We start from the raw sequence: 16,609 nt of genomic DNA, 5'->3' as shown, positions 1-16,609 counted from the left end.
TCACCCTTCTCTGGCAAATCCTTGCTTTGTCAGAACCGTCAGGGGCCCCCGGAACGAGGCCGACCCCCAAGCCTGTACTCGCACCTCGCCACTTTTGGGAGACAATGAGTGTGAAGACCAAGGAGAGAGCCGGGACCTTCTTTCCCTCTTTTTGCTTCCGTGTAGTTGTTCTTCAAGTCTAGATTGATATTCATTTTAACACGTAGACACTGTGATGATACTCACTCCTGAATATGAATTGAGGGGAGGAGAAAGGGTCACGCACATATGGACACCATGTGCTGTTGCCTCAGGCAGCGTTCAGACACTCCTGTGCTTGTGGAAAATGATTGCACTGCTTCCCCTCCTTGGAGCTTACCACCATCTACATAGTCTTTCCAGCCAGAAGCAAGGTATCATTTTCACTTCGTCCTCCTCCTCTATCTCTCACCTCTGTCACCAAAAACTGTCTGTTTTACCCTACATAATATCACAGATTCACACCTCCCCGCTCTATACACATCTTCACTGCCTTTGTATATCCCCAGGGTAGCAAAAATGAAAAGCAAAATGAGTCAAAGGGGTGATATAATTGGAGGAAGAAGGCCAGTGAGTGAGGCAATAGGGAGAGGTGGGGACTGTGGTGAACCAGAAAGAGCATCTGGGAAACCTGAGCCACTGCAGCTCAGCCCCAGCCCCATGCCCTTTGTGGGGAGGCACACCCACGCGTGGCAAGTCGTGAAAAGCCAGAAATCTGTTGCGGTTTGTTGTTTTTAATGTGGGATGTACCGAGTTAATATTAGCAACTGTTTTTTGTTGTTTTGTTTTACTGTTTTAAACAATAAGTAGAACACCACAAGGGGGCAAACAACACACCAGGGTCCGAATTTCGCAGGCAGTGGCCCATTTTTGACCACAAGTTGGAACCATCATTCTAGCCGCAACTACTGATGTGGTTTCTCCTTGGCTCTCTGGCCTCTCCCTCCCATGCACTTTGCTGGGGGGGGGGGGGGGGCGGCGGCAGAGTCTCTCCCCAGGCGCCAGGTCACACCAGCTCATTCCACTGCCAGTCGCCTCCCACTCCACGGGTCCCCCAGTTTACCCAGGAGACCAAGGACAGAAGATCAGGGCAGGCTGCCAGACTTCTCCCTCTCTCACTCCAGGCCCACTCCCCTCCCTACTGCGCCTTCCCTGGACACTCATCACTCCTTTGTTACCGGCCTCAACCCACAGTAACAGCTCTCCTTGTATGTCTCCCACACTAGATGGTGATGGACGGCCATGATGCAAGCGATCACCTCTTACTCATCTGTGCTTGCGTGGGGCACCTGCCACCCAGAAGGTATCTGGCAAATATTATTTTAATAAATTAAAAAATGAATGAATGATGACTGTTAATCAAATACAGTGGAACTGTCCTAAGGATGTTTATTTCCCCACCCCATTTAGACATAACTAAGATCTGAGCATCCTTTTGACAGACAGTTTTCGTCTTTCCCCTCCTTGGCACCCAGCCCCCAGGGCGCAGAGGTGTTGAAGACAAGACAAAGTGTTCTGGGAGCCAGGACAAGCTGGCTCCGCACCCTGGCCTGGCTGGCTGTTCTCACACGCAGGTCTCTGGAGTCTCAGGGGCTTCCTTAATCCTCTTCCTTCTGAGTTTCATTTTTTGAGGAAGTTTCCTTAGAGAACCTGGAAAGGGAAGGCAACACAGTCCTGATAATATCACAGAGAATCTCAGACTGTAACATGGAGGGAAAGAACGACAAAATCTTAGCTTCACTTGCCACCTCTGCCCCTTCCTCTTTTCTCACAGAAACCCTGTGGCAGGGGAAGATGGTGTCACCCCGATTTACAGATGAGGGATCTCACCCAAGCGCAGAACCCACCCTGCCCAAAGCCCTAGGCAAGTGAGGGGCAGAGTCAGGACTAGACCATGTTGCTTGACTCTCAGTCCTCCCCACACCTGTCTCGGCTTTCAGGCCCCAGTTCCCACGACTTGGCTGCCGGACTATTTGTGAACCCCACTGCCAGCTTTTTACTTAAAAACTGACTTTTGGGGGTGCCTGGGTGGCTCAGTGGGTTAAGCCTCTGCCTTCTGCTCAGGTCATGATCTCAGGGTCATGGGATCGAGCCCCACATCGGGTTCTCTGCTCAGCAGGGAGTCTGCTTCCCCCGTCTCTCTCTGTCTGCCCCTCTGCCTACTTGTGGTCTTTGTCTGTCAAATAAATAGATAGAATCTTTAAAAAACAAAACAAAACAAAACAAAAAAACTGACTTTTGAACATGGTGCCAAAGAAACACCATGAAGGTTACCTTTAATATCATAGATGGACTGAGTGAAAGCCCGTTCATGGCAGGCCCTCCAGACAGCATGGGCTTTGTCATGTAACACAATGTGAGGAAGACAACCTTGTCTGTATCCCAGGAAAACAAATGGTGAGTGGGACTTCATCAGGACTTTCGATCTAAAGTCCTGTTTATACACAGAGGAACAAGCTTTAAAAAAAATGCCAAAAGGAAGCAACAAGAGTCAAAAGTGGAACATTCTGCAGAACAACGGCCTGATCTCTTCAACAAGTCAGGTTGTGAAAAGGGGGATTTTGTTGGGTTCAAAGAGACAGAAGAGATGTGACCAGGTGCAAATGCAGGAGTGGGAAATCATTGCAAAAAATGTCTTGGGCTACTGGGAAAATGTGAATAAGAAGTACTTAATCCAACCATTAGATGAAAATATTGACATGGAATGCTGATCTAACTAACTGAAAAAAGCAAGTTCCAGTCAAAATCCTATATGCAGTGAGGTCTCATTTGGCTAAAATACATGAATGTATGTGTATAAAAAACATTTGGAAAGTGCTAGCAGTAGTGAGGACAAAATATGTCTACATTTTCTTATTTTTGCCTATTGGTATTACTTATTTTCCATGCTCTGCTTATGTTTGTAAGAACAAAATGTTATTTTAAGAATTACATGAAAGCTAACATTCTTAACCCACCACCTGAGACTTTTTCCTATTACACCCCTGTCCTGCCCTTCTCCAACCCGCTCTTTCATTCACCTCCAGGCCCAGACTGTCTGCTCATTGCCCCTTACCTCTGCACACACCTTTCCTCCCTCTCTTTCCCTCCCTTATCCCTCTTCCTCTCCTCCTCTTGCCTTCCTTTAAAGCCTGTCCCAGAGTTACCTCCTCCAACCAGCCTTGTCCTACCCTTTGCCCTATGGCCTCAGATGGCTCATCTGTAACTTGTAAATTTGTAAATGGCTCATTGTAAAAGGGGGGTTATACCCATCTCCTGAGGTTGTTGCAGGGGTTAGGGTTAGGTGAAATGAAGAGATACCAAGCACTGGTTTGGGAAAAGGTTAGCCCCAAAGCCCAGAGCTCACTTTCCTTATGTGATTCATGAACTGCTGTGGCCTACATCATCTTCATGATGGGCTGGCCTTCATTTCACAATGAAAAACAGACAATTCATTGTGTATTTTGCTTCCTCAGTTTAAACTCTAGGCACCAGGACCAAGGGCCTTCATGGAGCCCAGACAGGTTCTGGGCCTCGGTAATTTCTTGACTCACGCCCGCTGCCCCTGCCCCGTTTTCCCTCCTGCTCTCCCATTCAGGGCAGCTGCGACTTGTGGACGACGCTCCTTGAGCGGCACGGGTCTACATCACTCCCAGCCAGCCTGACCCTCAGAGGAGCACCTGGGGTCAATTTAGGACCACACCATGAGCTCCTACACCACCCTGTTTGCCTTCACTTTCTCCCCCAGTAGCTAAGCAAGAACAGCTAACTGTGGTCCCAGAAGCCAGATACAGAAGCGGGAAGGGTAAGTAGCTTTGTTCCTCTGTGCACAAGGAGGGACCTTCATAGGTTCCAACCTTGGCTGGGACGCCTCACTGAAGAGCCCCTGTCCGGAGGGCCAAGCAGGGCAGTCGTGGCAGAGACCAAGGCTGCTGGCAAGGCCATTCTCAGGCCATCTGACTCGACTTTCTCCCCACTGTGAGAATGAACCTGTCCCTTAGACCATAACCCACCCAACACCGACAGCAGGCTTCCTGCCTCTGCTTGGACCCTTCCTGGGAGTCCCCACTCCTGACTGCTAGCAAGCTGTCTGCTTGTAGTCCTATGGGCCAGTGGCTTCGTTCAAACTGTTCCCTGAAACATGCAGGATCCAAAACAGTATGTATCATGAGACCCCCCAGAGGGAAATCCTGCAGAACACTGAGGGAAACACACCAAACTCTTGACCAGTCAGGGCCTTGGGGGATGGGGGATTTTCCTCTCTCCCATTTTACACTTATCTCTACACTTCAAACTTTCTAGGATAAGCGTCCCCCGCAGGGAGGGGGACAAAAAAGAGAAAAGAAGAAAGCGCTGAAGGGAAAGGAAACAGGGACAGAGAGAGAAGTGCAGGGTTAAGGGAAGTGGGGGAAGGGAAACCTGTTGCAGCCCCCCCCTCAGGGCCCCTCCTCCAGGCAGGCCCCCACCCCTGCAGGCATTACCTGGCCTGCCCTGGGCCCCGGATGTGGGCTCCCCCAGCAGGGAGGCCTCTGGGCCGGGGGCCTGCATCTTGGACAGCCTCTCCTTCATGCCGCTGATGTTGCTGTGCAGGCCCCAGGCACTGCAGAGTTTGGGCAGACTGTCTTCCTGGTTGGCCAGCAAGGAGCTCTCTGGCGCATCCAAGGGGCAGAACGCCACCTGCAATGGGCACGTACTGTTGAGGAGGGTGTGGAGGAGAGGGGGCCCCACGTTCCAAAGCCCCGGCCCTGCCCGTGAGAGGAAACTACTGTGGTCTGGCCACCCCTCACCCCCTGCCTCGCCAGCTGGAGGAATGAGTCACAGATGGGCGAGAGGCAGGACCCTGGGGACACTGAGGCCAGGCTGCCAACAGTTCCTTCCTGGGTGGTTCTTTAATATAAGTCCTCCTCCTCTTTTTAGAGTGCTATATAGTGTCTTTATTTGCTTCAAGTTTTTATTTAAATTCTAGTTAACATAGCATAAAAAAATAATAGTTTCGGGGTGCCTGGGTGGCTCAGTGGGTTAAAGCCTCTGCCCTCGGCTCAGGTCATGATCCCAAGGTCCTGGGATCGAGCCCCGCATCGGGCTCTCTGCTCCATGGAGAGCCTGCTTTCTCCTCTCTCTCTGCCTGTCTCTCTGCCTACTTGTGATCTCTGTCTGTCAAATAAATAAATAAAATCTTAAAAAAAAAATAGTTTCGGGGTGCCTGGGTGGCTCAGTGGGTTAAAGCCTCTGCCTTCAGCTCAGGTGGTGATCTCAGGGTCCTGGGATCGAGCCCCGCATCGGGCTCTCTGCTCAGCAGGGAGCCTGCTTCCCCCTCTCTCTCTGCCTGCCTCTCTGCCTACTTGTGATCTCTGTCTGTCAAATAAATAAAATCTTAAAAAAAAAAAAATGGTTTCCCTGGTAGGATTTAGTGATTCGTCACTTCCATATAACACCCAGTGCTCATCACAAGTGTCCTCCTTAATCCTGATCACCCATCTGGCCTGTCCCCCACCTTTCTCCCCTCCAGCACCCTTCAGCTGCTATAGTTCTCTATATCTCTGTATTTAAGAGTTCTCCATAGTTAAGAGTCTCTTAAGGTTTGCTTCCCTCTTTCTTTTTTCCCCTTTCCCTATGTTCATCTGTTTTGTTTCTTAAATTCCACATGAGTGAAATCATACGGTGTTTGTCTTTCTGTGACTGACTTACTTCACTTAGCATAATGCACTCTAGCTCCATCCATGTCATGGCAAATGGCAAGATTTCCTTTTTGATGGCTGATCTTCCTTATCGCATATATATATCACATCTTTATCCATTCATCAGTCAATGGACATTTGGGCTCTTTGCATAATCTGGCTATTGTTGATAATGCTGCTCTAAACATCGGGGTGCATGTGCCCCTTTAAATCATTTTGTATCCTTTGGGTAAATACCTACTCGTGCAATTGCTGAGTCACAAGGTAGGTCTATGTTTAACTTTTAGAGGAACCTCCATACTGTTTTCCACAGTGGCTGCACCAGTTTCCCTTCCCAACTGTGCATGACGGTGCCTTTTTCTCCACATCCTCACCAGCACCTGTTGTTTCCTGTGTTGTTAATTTTAGCCATTCTGATGGGTCTGAGGTGCACCTTGTTGTCGTTTTGATTTCTATTTCCCCGATGATGAGTGATGTGGAGCATCTTTTCATGTGTCCCTTTGCCTAGAGTTATAGTGTCTTGTGCATTTGTTTGTAATGAAACTATGGTAATTTTAATTTTGTCCTTGGCAAAATTAAAATTGAGAGCCTAAAAATATCTTTTGAAATTCTCCTGGCCAGTGAAACCCAGAAATCACTAAAACGTCAACACCTCATATTTAGAGTCCCTGAAAGGGTCCACCCATTCATGTTCAGAGGAAGAAACAGAGACCTGAAGGGAGAGGGGAGTTGGTGAAAGCCGGGTAGCTAGAGTGGGGAGCCGCAGTTAGAGCAGGGCTTTCCTCTGATCCAGAGTACGTTTGAACCCAGCTCTTCCCCTCACTTGCTGTGTGGTATGGACCATGTTACTTTACAGCTCTGTACTTGGCCTCTTCATTTACACACTGTGGACACTACCTGTAATTACCAGGTAGGGTTGCTTTTGAAGATGACAGGAGGGAAAATAAAGCACCTGGCACGTGGAAACTGTTACCTATGATTCTTATTTTGAACTAGTGATTCTCAAACGGTGCTCTGTGAACCCCTGGGGACATGAAATATTTTAACCTCGCTGACCCCCTGAAAAGTGAGGCTTACTCAAAGTGCAGGAGAGAAAACAATGGATTCTAATGAACCCAGTGTGAAAAGGTCATTGATGCAAATCTGAGGAAGCCACATACTGTACGATTCCAACTGTATGACATGCTGGAAAAGGCAAAACCATTGAGACAGTAAGAAAAAAAAATCAATGGTTGCCAGGAGTTTGGAGGAAAGGATGGAGGGATGAATACTGGAGCAGTTTTTAAGCCAGTGAAACTATTCTATATGATACTGTAACGGTGGGCACAGGTCAGTATGCAATTGTCAAAACCTCTCGGGGGCGCCTGCATGATTCAGTTAAGAGTTGGCCTTCGGCTCAGATCATGATCCCAGGGTCCTGGGATGGAGCCCTGCGTTAGGCTCCCTGCTTGGAGGAGAGCTTCTCCCTCTCCTCCCTGCTTATGCTCTCTATCTCTGTATCTCTCTCTCTCAAATAGAGAGATAAATAAATTAAATAAATAAATAAAATAATCGATAATAAATACATAAAATTAAATAAGTAAATAAATAAAATCTTTAGGAAAAAAAGAACCTATAGATGCACAACACAAAGAGTGGGCCCTAATCTAAACTATGGACATTATTTAGTTAATAATGTGTCTTAAATAATGTGTCAATACTGGCCCAACGATGGTAATAAATGTATCTCTCTAATGCAAGACGCTAATAGCGAGGGAAGCAGGAGGGGTTAGCATACAGGAAATCTCCGTACTTTCTACCCAAATTTTCTGTAAACCTAAAACAATATATATTTATATTTAAAACATTCATTGATAGGTTTCAGATTCCATATTGCTACTAAGTAGCTGCCACTTGTTGGATTTTGGTGTGGTATCAAAGAAGAATATCCACAACTATCTAAAAATGTTAGTAAAATACTCTCTTCTCTAACTAACTATATGTTGGTACAGGCTGGGTTTTCTTCTTCTCCTTCTTCTTCTTTAAGATTTATTTGTCAGAGAGAGAGAGAGAGCACAATAAAGAGAGCAGCAGGCAGAGGGCGAAACAGGCTCCCCACTGAGCAATGAGCCAGATGCGGGGCTCGATCCCAGGACTCTGGGATCACAACCTGAGCTGAAGGCAGATGCTCAACTGACTGAGCCACCCAGGCACCCCAGGCTGGGTTTTCTTCATGTACTGCAACCAAATCATATATCACAAGAGACTGCAGAAGCATCTGTTTTCCGTTAAGTCAGACACTAAAGAGATTTGCAAAAACGTCAGACAATGCTACTCTTCTCACTACATTTTTGTTTTGTTTTGTTTTGGAAAACATAGATATTTCTTGTAAAAACTATTTGTGTTAAAATGTAACAGGCTCCTTGTTTTTCTTTTTAAATGGATTAGTGGGTACATATTTTGAATTTTTTTCTTTAGTTTTAATTTCTAATAGGGCAAATATCAATAGCTATAACCTACATAAACAAATGCTTTTTGGGCTTCTCACTAGGTTTTTAAGAGGGTGAACATGACTTGAGTCAAAAATGTTTGGGAGTCACTGTTCCTGAGCAAAGCCAGGCCAGCTTCTGTCGATAGTGCTTTGAGCCTTCCCCAAGCTGGCTGAGCCTCTCTGTCTGGCCTCCATCATCCCCACCCAAAGCTCCTCAGGAATGTCCCTGCACCTGTCCACATCAGAGTGTGGGTCTGGAGAGGGAAGAGCTACCAAGAACTTGAAGCTGAGCCTCTGCCCTCTTCCCCTTTGCCCCCTGTGGGGGTCTTCCTGAGGCAGTGAGTGTGGAAACCAGTCAAGGGATGCTGGCGGTATGAGAGGGCCCCCTCAGCCCCAGGCCTCCCCCCACAATCCAAGAACACACCAGCCAACCCTCAGCTGGGCCCGGGAGGAGCTTTCCTGAGCGCCTCACCAGGAACTTGGCTGTCTGGTTGCTCTTGGTGTACTTGTAGAGCCTGCGAAGCTGTTTCGCCTCCAATTCTGAGAATAGAGAAACAAATCGCCAGAGCATCCTGCGGGGGAGAAACCAAGGCTGAGGGAGGCAGAGCACAGGCCCTCTCCCTTCAGCTTCTGTCTCGTGTCCAGGACCCACCCAGGGAGAAGCGGACCATGTGCTGCCTCCTTGGATTTGGTCGGGGACATGGAGAGCTAGAGATTTGCTAAACCTTGAACTCCCCATCCTGGTGCTGGACACCCACACCACACAGCAGTTGTTCAAACACAGGGTCAAGAGGGTTCTTTGTCCACTGTGTGGGCAAGCTGCGTGAATCAGCTCTGCCCCGAATAACTAGAGGACCCTGTTCTCTCCACCCCTTCTTCACCAAGCTTGCTCCAGGATCCTCACTCTTTCACATAAAGATGAAGTATTCTGGGATCTTGACTGAGGTGTGTCCTTGAATTGGTGGGGCCCAGGAATGGGTATAGTGGGAAGGACAAGGAGGCTGCCCTACTTCCTCCAGTGCTTGATCTCCCAGGTTCGGCAGTAGTGCTGCAGAAAGGTGTTGATGTGGTCCCCTAGGACCACCAGGCTCTGCTTCATGTACTTTAGCTTCTTCTTCTGGGGAAGGTCCCTGGGCAGGTGCAACTTTCGCAGAAACTTCTTCAGTGGCCTTAGATATTCTTTACACTGTGGAGGCAACAGGTGATGTGAGGGCCCATAGGAGAAAAGAAGAGGCAGATGGGCAGCCCCAAGTAACCAGCAACCATTATGGGCCAGGAAGTGTTAAGTGGGTTAAGTAAGGAGGCTCTTGTCAAGGTCTTACCCCACTTCCTCGCCAAGACCATGACAAGTGGGACAGTAAGTATGGGTCTGAGTAAGTATGGGTCTGAGGCCTGCCAATTTCTGACCCAGGTCTCCCAGCCTGTAGGAGGGACAGAGTCCGTTACTCACTATTTTGAAGGTGTCCTGGCCCAGGCCCTTGGCATGGCGTATAAGTGAGTCCCCAGTGGAGGTGATGCCAGAGCTCTTCTCTAAGCAGGGTACATCTGTCACCTGGGAGGAGGCAGGGGGCAGCGGTCAGCTGGGGGGCTTAGGTGCGTGCTTCTCAGGGGGCCAGTGCGAGACAACCACTGGTCCAAATTCCAGCCAAAGCCCTTCTCCATTTTCCCTAGGACCTCTTTCTTGGCCCAGCCTGGAGGCAAGGAAGCCCTCAGCAAAGAAACCCATCTGTGAAGATCCCTGCTTAGAAAACTTAGAATGCCCTACCCATTTCTTTTATAATTTTTAGAGCACAGTATTGTAGCTACTTTTGCAAAGCACTTGATAAACCTGAACTCATTTTATTCTCCTACAAATTCTGTGAGGTGAGATATCATTATTCCTGGTTATAGACGGGAACACTTTGAGGCACCAAGAGATTGAAGGGACATCTTGGGGGAATGAGCAGGGAGTCACTCACTCATTCATTCTGCAAACGTTTACTGAACACCCAAGTCCTAGGCCTGCCTCTAAACTTTAGCATCAAGCCACAGTAATGGGTACTTGGAAAAGCATGTGATGGTGATGGTAATGAGAAGGAGCTTTCTGACAGGAAATGTGGGGCCAAAAAACAAAAAAACCAAAAAACCTGAATATTAATTAAGACAAAGTGGCTGTGAAATAATACTTGAAGTCAGAGCATAGGATTAGACTGACACAGTAGAATTTGCACCTGACTTTGCAAAATCCCCTCAGAAAAGTGAGCATTAATTCCTGCCTGTGTTCAGGGGGAAAAAGGAAGACCCAGACCCAAACCACTTTGAAGGCAGAGACCAGGGAAAGGGAGGAAGGCAAACAGAGGGAGTATGGAACTTGGGCTTCTCTGGGCCCCAGAGTGAGGGGACTCAGGCAGATCGACTCCGTAAACACACCACTTACACCACACAACCAAACACGCAGACCATAACGCAGGTGTACACACACACATGCACACACACATACAAGCACTTGTGTCTCCACAACCAACAATCATCTTGCCCTGAATATATGTCTTTGATAAATATCTGTTTGAATGAATTAACCTCTTGTTCCTTCGGTCTCCTGCTAGCTCATACATCACCATTTTTTCTTCTTCTTTTCTTCCCTGAATTTCATGTTCTCTGCTTTCCAAGACCAGCCCCTCAAGGACCCTCCTTTCTTCCTTCCCTCACCTCCCTAGCCCCATTTCACCTTCTCTGGTGACTTGTCCCCTTCAGCCCCTTGCCCATCTGAGGCCTCCATCTCAACAGGTGCACTGGTGGCCTCCAGAGTGACGCTCCTTCTGTCCCCTCAAGCTTCTGACCTACTGCTTCTGTGACCTGAGTATCTCAGGGAGTGGGCAGGTTGGCTCCAGAACTCAGAGCAAAACCATGGCAACCGCCAACACAACTCCCCTCCCCCTTCCATGCCCTCGTTCTTGGGGGTGGCCACCAGCCACCTCCTTCAACTGGGGATGGAATTCGGGAAGCGAGCAAGATGTGTTGGGTAGACCCAGGACTTTGTCAGAGCTCCATTCGGGCCAGGAGGGTCTGTAACCCCTTCTCCTGGGAGAGCTGTCAGATGCCGGTGATTGTGACCCCTGGTAAGACCTTTGAAGTGATTTTCCTGCGTGTGTTTCACTCATGACTCCTCAGTTATACCGTGGGTTCCCCGAGATGAGGGCCATGGTTTATAACGTTTCTTTCTGGTTTGGGGATGAAGGTCTAGAGGGTGCTCAGAGAGAATGGAATATAGTAAGCCTCTACGGAGACCGATCGTCTCTTCTAGTCCTCCGTAGCCTCAGGGAGGTTAATAAGCCAGTTGTGTTGGGCGTTGGTTGAACGGTGGTAGCGTTTTTAGGGAGGGTGCAAAAGAATACAGTTGAGCCTCACAACAGTCTTCTCTGATGTGGGTACCAGCAGTGATCCCATTTCACAGAAGAGGAGCCGTGACGCAGAGAAGTCCGATGACTTGCCTCAGGTCCAAGGCCACTCAGTGGGGCGCGGGGCGCCGGGTCGGATACGGACCGCTCTAGCCTCCCCCCGCACCCCCCGCGACGCCGCCCTCCGGGGATCCAGGGCCGCGGGAGGCATTGCAGCCGCCTGAGCCCCGGCGTCTGGCTGGCCCGCTGAGCCCGAAGGCGCTGGGAGGCGCGCAGTCCCAGCAGCGACCTCGCCCCTAACGCGGCCCCCGCGTCCAGTCGCCGCCTCCATAGGCGCATGGCGGGGTTCGGCGCTGATGAGACCGTTGCAGGCTCCGCTTACACAGCCCGTATGTTCTTCCCGGGGGCGCTGAGCTCCACGTCTCATCTCGTTCCCCCTCCAAGTCCATACTTCCCACTCCTCCCCTGCCTTCGCCGGCACCCGGTCTTACAGCGGTGGCCATCGGAGCCGGGCCGGGATCCCCACCCCGCCCTGCGAAGTCCTCCCAGGCCGGCCTGATTCATTCTCTCTCTCTCTCTCTCTCTCTCTCTCTCTCTCTCTCTCTCTCTCTCTCTCTCACACACACACACACACACACACACACACACACACACACACACACACACGCCATCTGGCGGCGGTACCCGCACACAACAAGGACACTGTGGCTCGGGACAGGCCTCGGGGAATGTGGCTCTCCTCCAAACTGGAAAGCCTGTTGTGCTGAGCATTAATCCAGGACTCTTTTGCGGCTATTAAGAAGGAAATTGTATTGGCAAGAGTAAGGGAAAGGGGGCTCTCTTATACACTTCAGCTGGGAACAACTCAGAATGTTAAATATACGTTCCCTTTGGCCCACAAATTCTACTGCTAGGAGTTGGTCCTAGGGAAAGATGATGTGTGCAATGAGGACTGTTACAGCGGTGACAATTTGGAAACAATGAAGTGTCGTCAGTAGGAAAGGGCAAATAAGCTGTGGAACTCCACTACTTAAAAATAGTACTCTTATTAAATAGTAAATAAAATTAATTTTTAAAATACTACTGAAATACTATTAATTATTAAAATATTACTCTATATCCACATAATACTAATTTAAAAATTTTAAAGTTACTACCTTATATTTAATGATGTGGAAAGAACTAAAAATTCATGTCTGATATGATTCCGTTTTTGGAAGTATGTATTTATATATGCATAGGAAAAAAGTCTGGAAGGATACACTTCAAAATATGAAGGGTGATTTTTCACCTTTTTTGCATATTGTCTGCATTTCTAAAAATAATATGCTTTACATGTACAGTCAGGGGAAAAGAGGAGAGCTGAGTCTGTTTTTAAAAGTTACTCATAAGGAATAAATAACATCATTAAAAATGTCATATAATGCTAAGTTAAAACACACAACACAAAAGAGTGTTACATTATAACTCAGATAAGTTGACATGAATATGGACCAAGACTGGAAGAAAACAGTAAAAAAAAGAAACAAGGAATTGATTATAGATATTATATAATCTATTCCTCCCCCGCCCCAAATAATATTTATAATTCAGAAGGGGGAAGTAAGTCAGAACCTCAAAATTAACCTGTCCTTGCCTTCTCCCTCATCCCACTCCACTTCTCCTTTTCCCTCCCAGAGCCTCCACCAAGTCCTAGACTCTGGGTGCCTGTCCTGTTCCCATAATGGTTTTATTATCAGCATAGGGAGTAGCCTGAAGAGGCAATTGAGCCTACCAGCAGCTAGGAATAATGACTCAATACTCAACATTAAAACAAAAATCCATTGTCTTTGGGAGACATTCTCCAAAATCCAATTGGTTAGCATAAAATGACACTATAGAGCAAGTCAACTCACTGAACAGAGTCATTCCTCCAATCTTTAATTTAAAAAACTCAATGTGCCTTGTACTTCAGGCAGGTGGGCTGGAAAAGTGAGGATGTTCATCTGTTCACCCTCTATTCTATGCAGGTTGGCATATTCCTTGATGACAATGGGTTGGTTTCACAATCATTATGTCTCACCCCTGCACTCCAGGGACAAAAATCTTGTTGTATGCCCTAAATTCAGGGGACAAGGAAAATGACTCTTGGCATCTACTGCCCATACTTCCTCTCATAAACTTGAAGATCTTTCCATATCTCTCTCTCTGGGTTAGACAGTGACTCGGAGACTTTTTATTCCCCTAAAGGACTCTCTCTCTATCCTTTTCTTTAATAAGAAACCCAAGGGTATCTTAACATTGCCAAAGAAACCCATTGACCTTGTTCTGAACTATCCAATTAGAATTGTATCCAGTCTCCAAGAAAATGAGGGGGGGCATTCAAATTCACACCATAGTTGGAGTGCTGGATCTGGAGGAAATGTGACAGTTTCCAGCTGAAGGTCAAGGCATCCCTTGGCATAACCCAAGGCCATGAGTGACTCTATCACTACCTAAGGTAGTCTCTTGCCATGGGGTCCACCGATAGGCCTGGGGGAGTCAACAAACCCTTTGAAACTCTTAACTAGCACATTAAGGATTTATTGCCTCCATCAGGTAATCAGAGATATTTGTAGCCCTGAAGAAGTTAAGAACCAAGGATCTAAGAGATTTAATCTAAGGGTGTAGACCTTCTCATTATGGGTGGTTTGTCAGATGGGTCTTTAAATCTGAGCTCATGGAAGCACACAAATGGTGTGTGAGAAATGCCAGAAACACATTGATCTGGAGAGAAACAGGACAAAGGAAGAAGTCAAGGGGGTTTTAGGTCTAACTAACCATATTCCAGACCTGGCCCAAGAAACCAATGACTAAGGAGAGGGCCAGTGGGACCCCTGACCATGTCCAGTAAAGGTGACGTACTGCACCCCCTGCCAGCAGCCTGAGCCCGTGCCTCACCAGCGGAAAGGAAGTTCCCCCTGCACTAATCTGGGGGCAAGAGCCTGTCAGGACAGAGCCTACAGGCGTGACCCCTTTCCCTCTCACGCTGGCAGGACACAGGCCCATCTCTGCATGCCCATCAGCAGCATCTGTTCATCTCCTCTCCTCTCAGAATAGTTCTCGAAAATATTTGGCACTTTTTTCTTCACTTCTATCTGCTATTTACTGTAGTTTTCCATTTATGGAGCCCTGGTTTAATTTCACTTTGGGTTTTTTTCTTCTTTTTTGTAGCAATGTTTTAATTTGGGCTTTATGTGCTCTAAAAATACCTTGTCAGGATATCAAAATAACACCACAGAATGGCAAACTTGTAACTTCAGAGCATGTTTCTAAACAATTTAATGATATGCAAACTTCTGAGATGGTGTTAAATTGCTGGGCCTAATGATTTCCACTCGCCTCTCACTGGAAAGTGTTCTTTCCTAAGATGGGAGGCAGGGAGATGCGCAGGAAAGAATTGTACGGCCAACAAATATTGGAGCTGGGAAGGATTTTGGAGAGAGAAAAAAAAAAGGCCACTCCTAAATTTGCTGCAAGTCCTGCAAGTTCTCCCCAGAGGACTTATTCTTACCACCTCTCCTTTAGGGCACCAGAGTTGTACCCCCTGCCTTTGGCCTAGGTTTGGTGGTATTGGGGGGGGGGCTAATATCAGGTGTTCCAAGCTGAGAAAAATTCTGATGAGAAAAATCACCTCGCCTCAGACTTTCAGATTCAGAATTTCCCAGGAGGCCCTGGGAATCAATACTTTGATCTGTCCCAGCCACTCATCAGACAAATTTGGAAGATGCTGTGTGGTGATATGAATCCCAAATTGGCCCTTGTTTAGATCGAATTGGGTAAATTATGGACTCTCCAGTGTTGTGTGAGAGCTAGCTCTAACAGGCTCATGAGAGACAATTATTAAATTTTTAGAAATTTTGCCAGCTGTTTGTCAAACACAGACATTACTACATGATGTTGAAAACAGGGACTCAAATACATACTTGTACATTAGTATTCATAGCAACATTATTCACAACAGCCAAAAGGTGGAACCAGCCTAAATGTCCATCAACAGATGAGTGGATAAAGAAAATGTGGTATATCCATACAATAGAATTTTATTCAGCCATAAAAAGGAATGAAATTTTTATATGTGCTGCAATATGGATAATCCTTGCAAACATTGTGCTAAATGAAATAAGCCAGATACCAAAAACCAGAATATTATATGATTCTACTTATATTAAATATCTGGAACAGGAAAATTCAGAGAGATAGAAGTAGAATAGAAGTTACCGGTATCTGGGAGGAAGGAAGAATAATTACAGAGTTTCTGTTTGGGGTGATAAAAAAAGTTCTGGAAATAGATAATGATGGTAGCTCTACAACATTGTGAGTGTACTTAATGCCACTAACTTGCACACTCAAAAAAGGTTAAAATGGTAAACTTAATGTTATGTATCTTTTGCCACAATTAAAAATTAATTATGTAAAAATAAAGTTAAATATCAACTTAAAATTAAAGAAATCACATTGAAGACAAAATAATATTCAACAATCAGCCCTTCCTGGTTATTTTTCCACATTTAATGGTTATCTTTGCCCTGGCGGTTATTTCTTTTTTTTTTTTTTTTAAAGATTTTATTTATTTATTTGACAGACAGAGATCACAAGTAGGCAGAGAGGCAGGCAGAGAGAGAGGAGAAAGCAGGCTCTCCACGGAGCAGAGAGCCCGATGTGGGGCTCGATCCCAGGACCCTGGGATCATGACCTGAGCCGAAGGCAGAGGCTTTAACCCACTGAGCCACCCAGGCGCCCCCCTGGCGGTTATTTCTGTCTGTTGCACTGGTGATGTAGAAACACTGTGTAACCATGTGCTGCCGAGCATTTCTTCCCAGCTGCACATGGAGTTGTGATACATTGGTGGCTGGACGTCAGTGCAGAGGGAATATTTATACAACAGAAATCAAAACCACTACAAATCAGTGTCTTCTTCTCCCCACCAAACTGTTCATTAAGCATTTGCCAGCACACCACTCTTTGCAAACCATAATTTCCTCAATGGCAAAAAGGAAATAACAAAACTTATCACACAGAGTTTCTCTGAGGATTGAAGATAGTTCACTGTGTGAGTGGATGGAGAT

General features: G+C 46.9%; 1 protein-coding gene across 1 annotated transcript; it reads right to left on the bottom strand.

The window, feature by feature from the left end:
- CHCT1 (CHD1 helical C-terminal domain containing 1) lies at positions 1–10,903 on the bottom strand (the record flags this gene model as incomplete). Its single annotated transcript, XM_080826634.1, has 7 exons — positions 1–178; positions 1,587–1,668; positions 4,479–4,674; positions 8,618–8,717; positions 9,156–9,331; positions 9,596–9,697; positions 10,853–10,903. 7 exons carry the CDS (start codon positions 10,901–10,903, stop codon positions 1–3), a joined length of 885 nt encoding a protein of 294 aa, XP_080682760.1.
- Positions 10,904–16,609: the final 5,706 nt, after the last annotated feature.

Source organism: Martes martes, assembly GCF_963455335.1.
Source record: "Martes martes genome assembly, chromosome: 16".
Lineage (NCBI taxonomy): Eukaryota > Metazoa > Chordata > Mammalia > Carnivora > Mustelidae > Martes > Martes martes.
The sequence above is the reverse complement of the archived record's forward strand: the minus strand, read 5'-3'. Positions and strand labels throughout refer to the sequence as shown.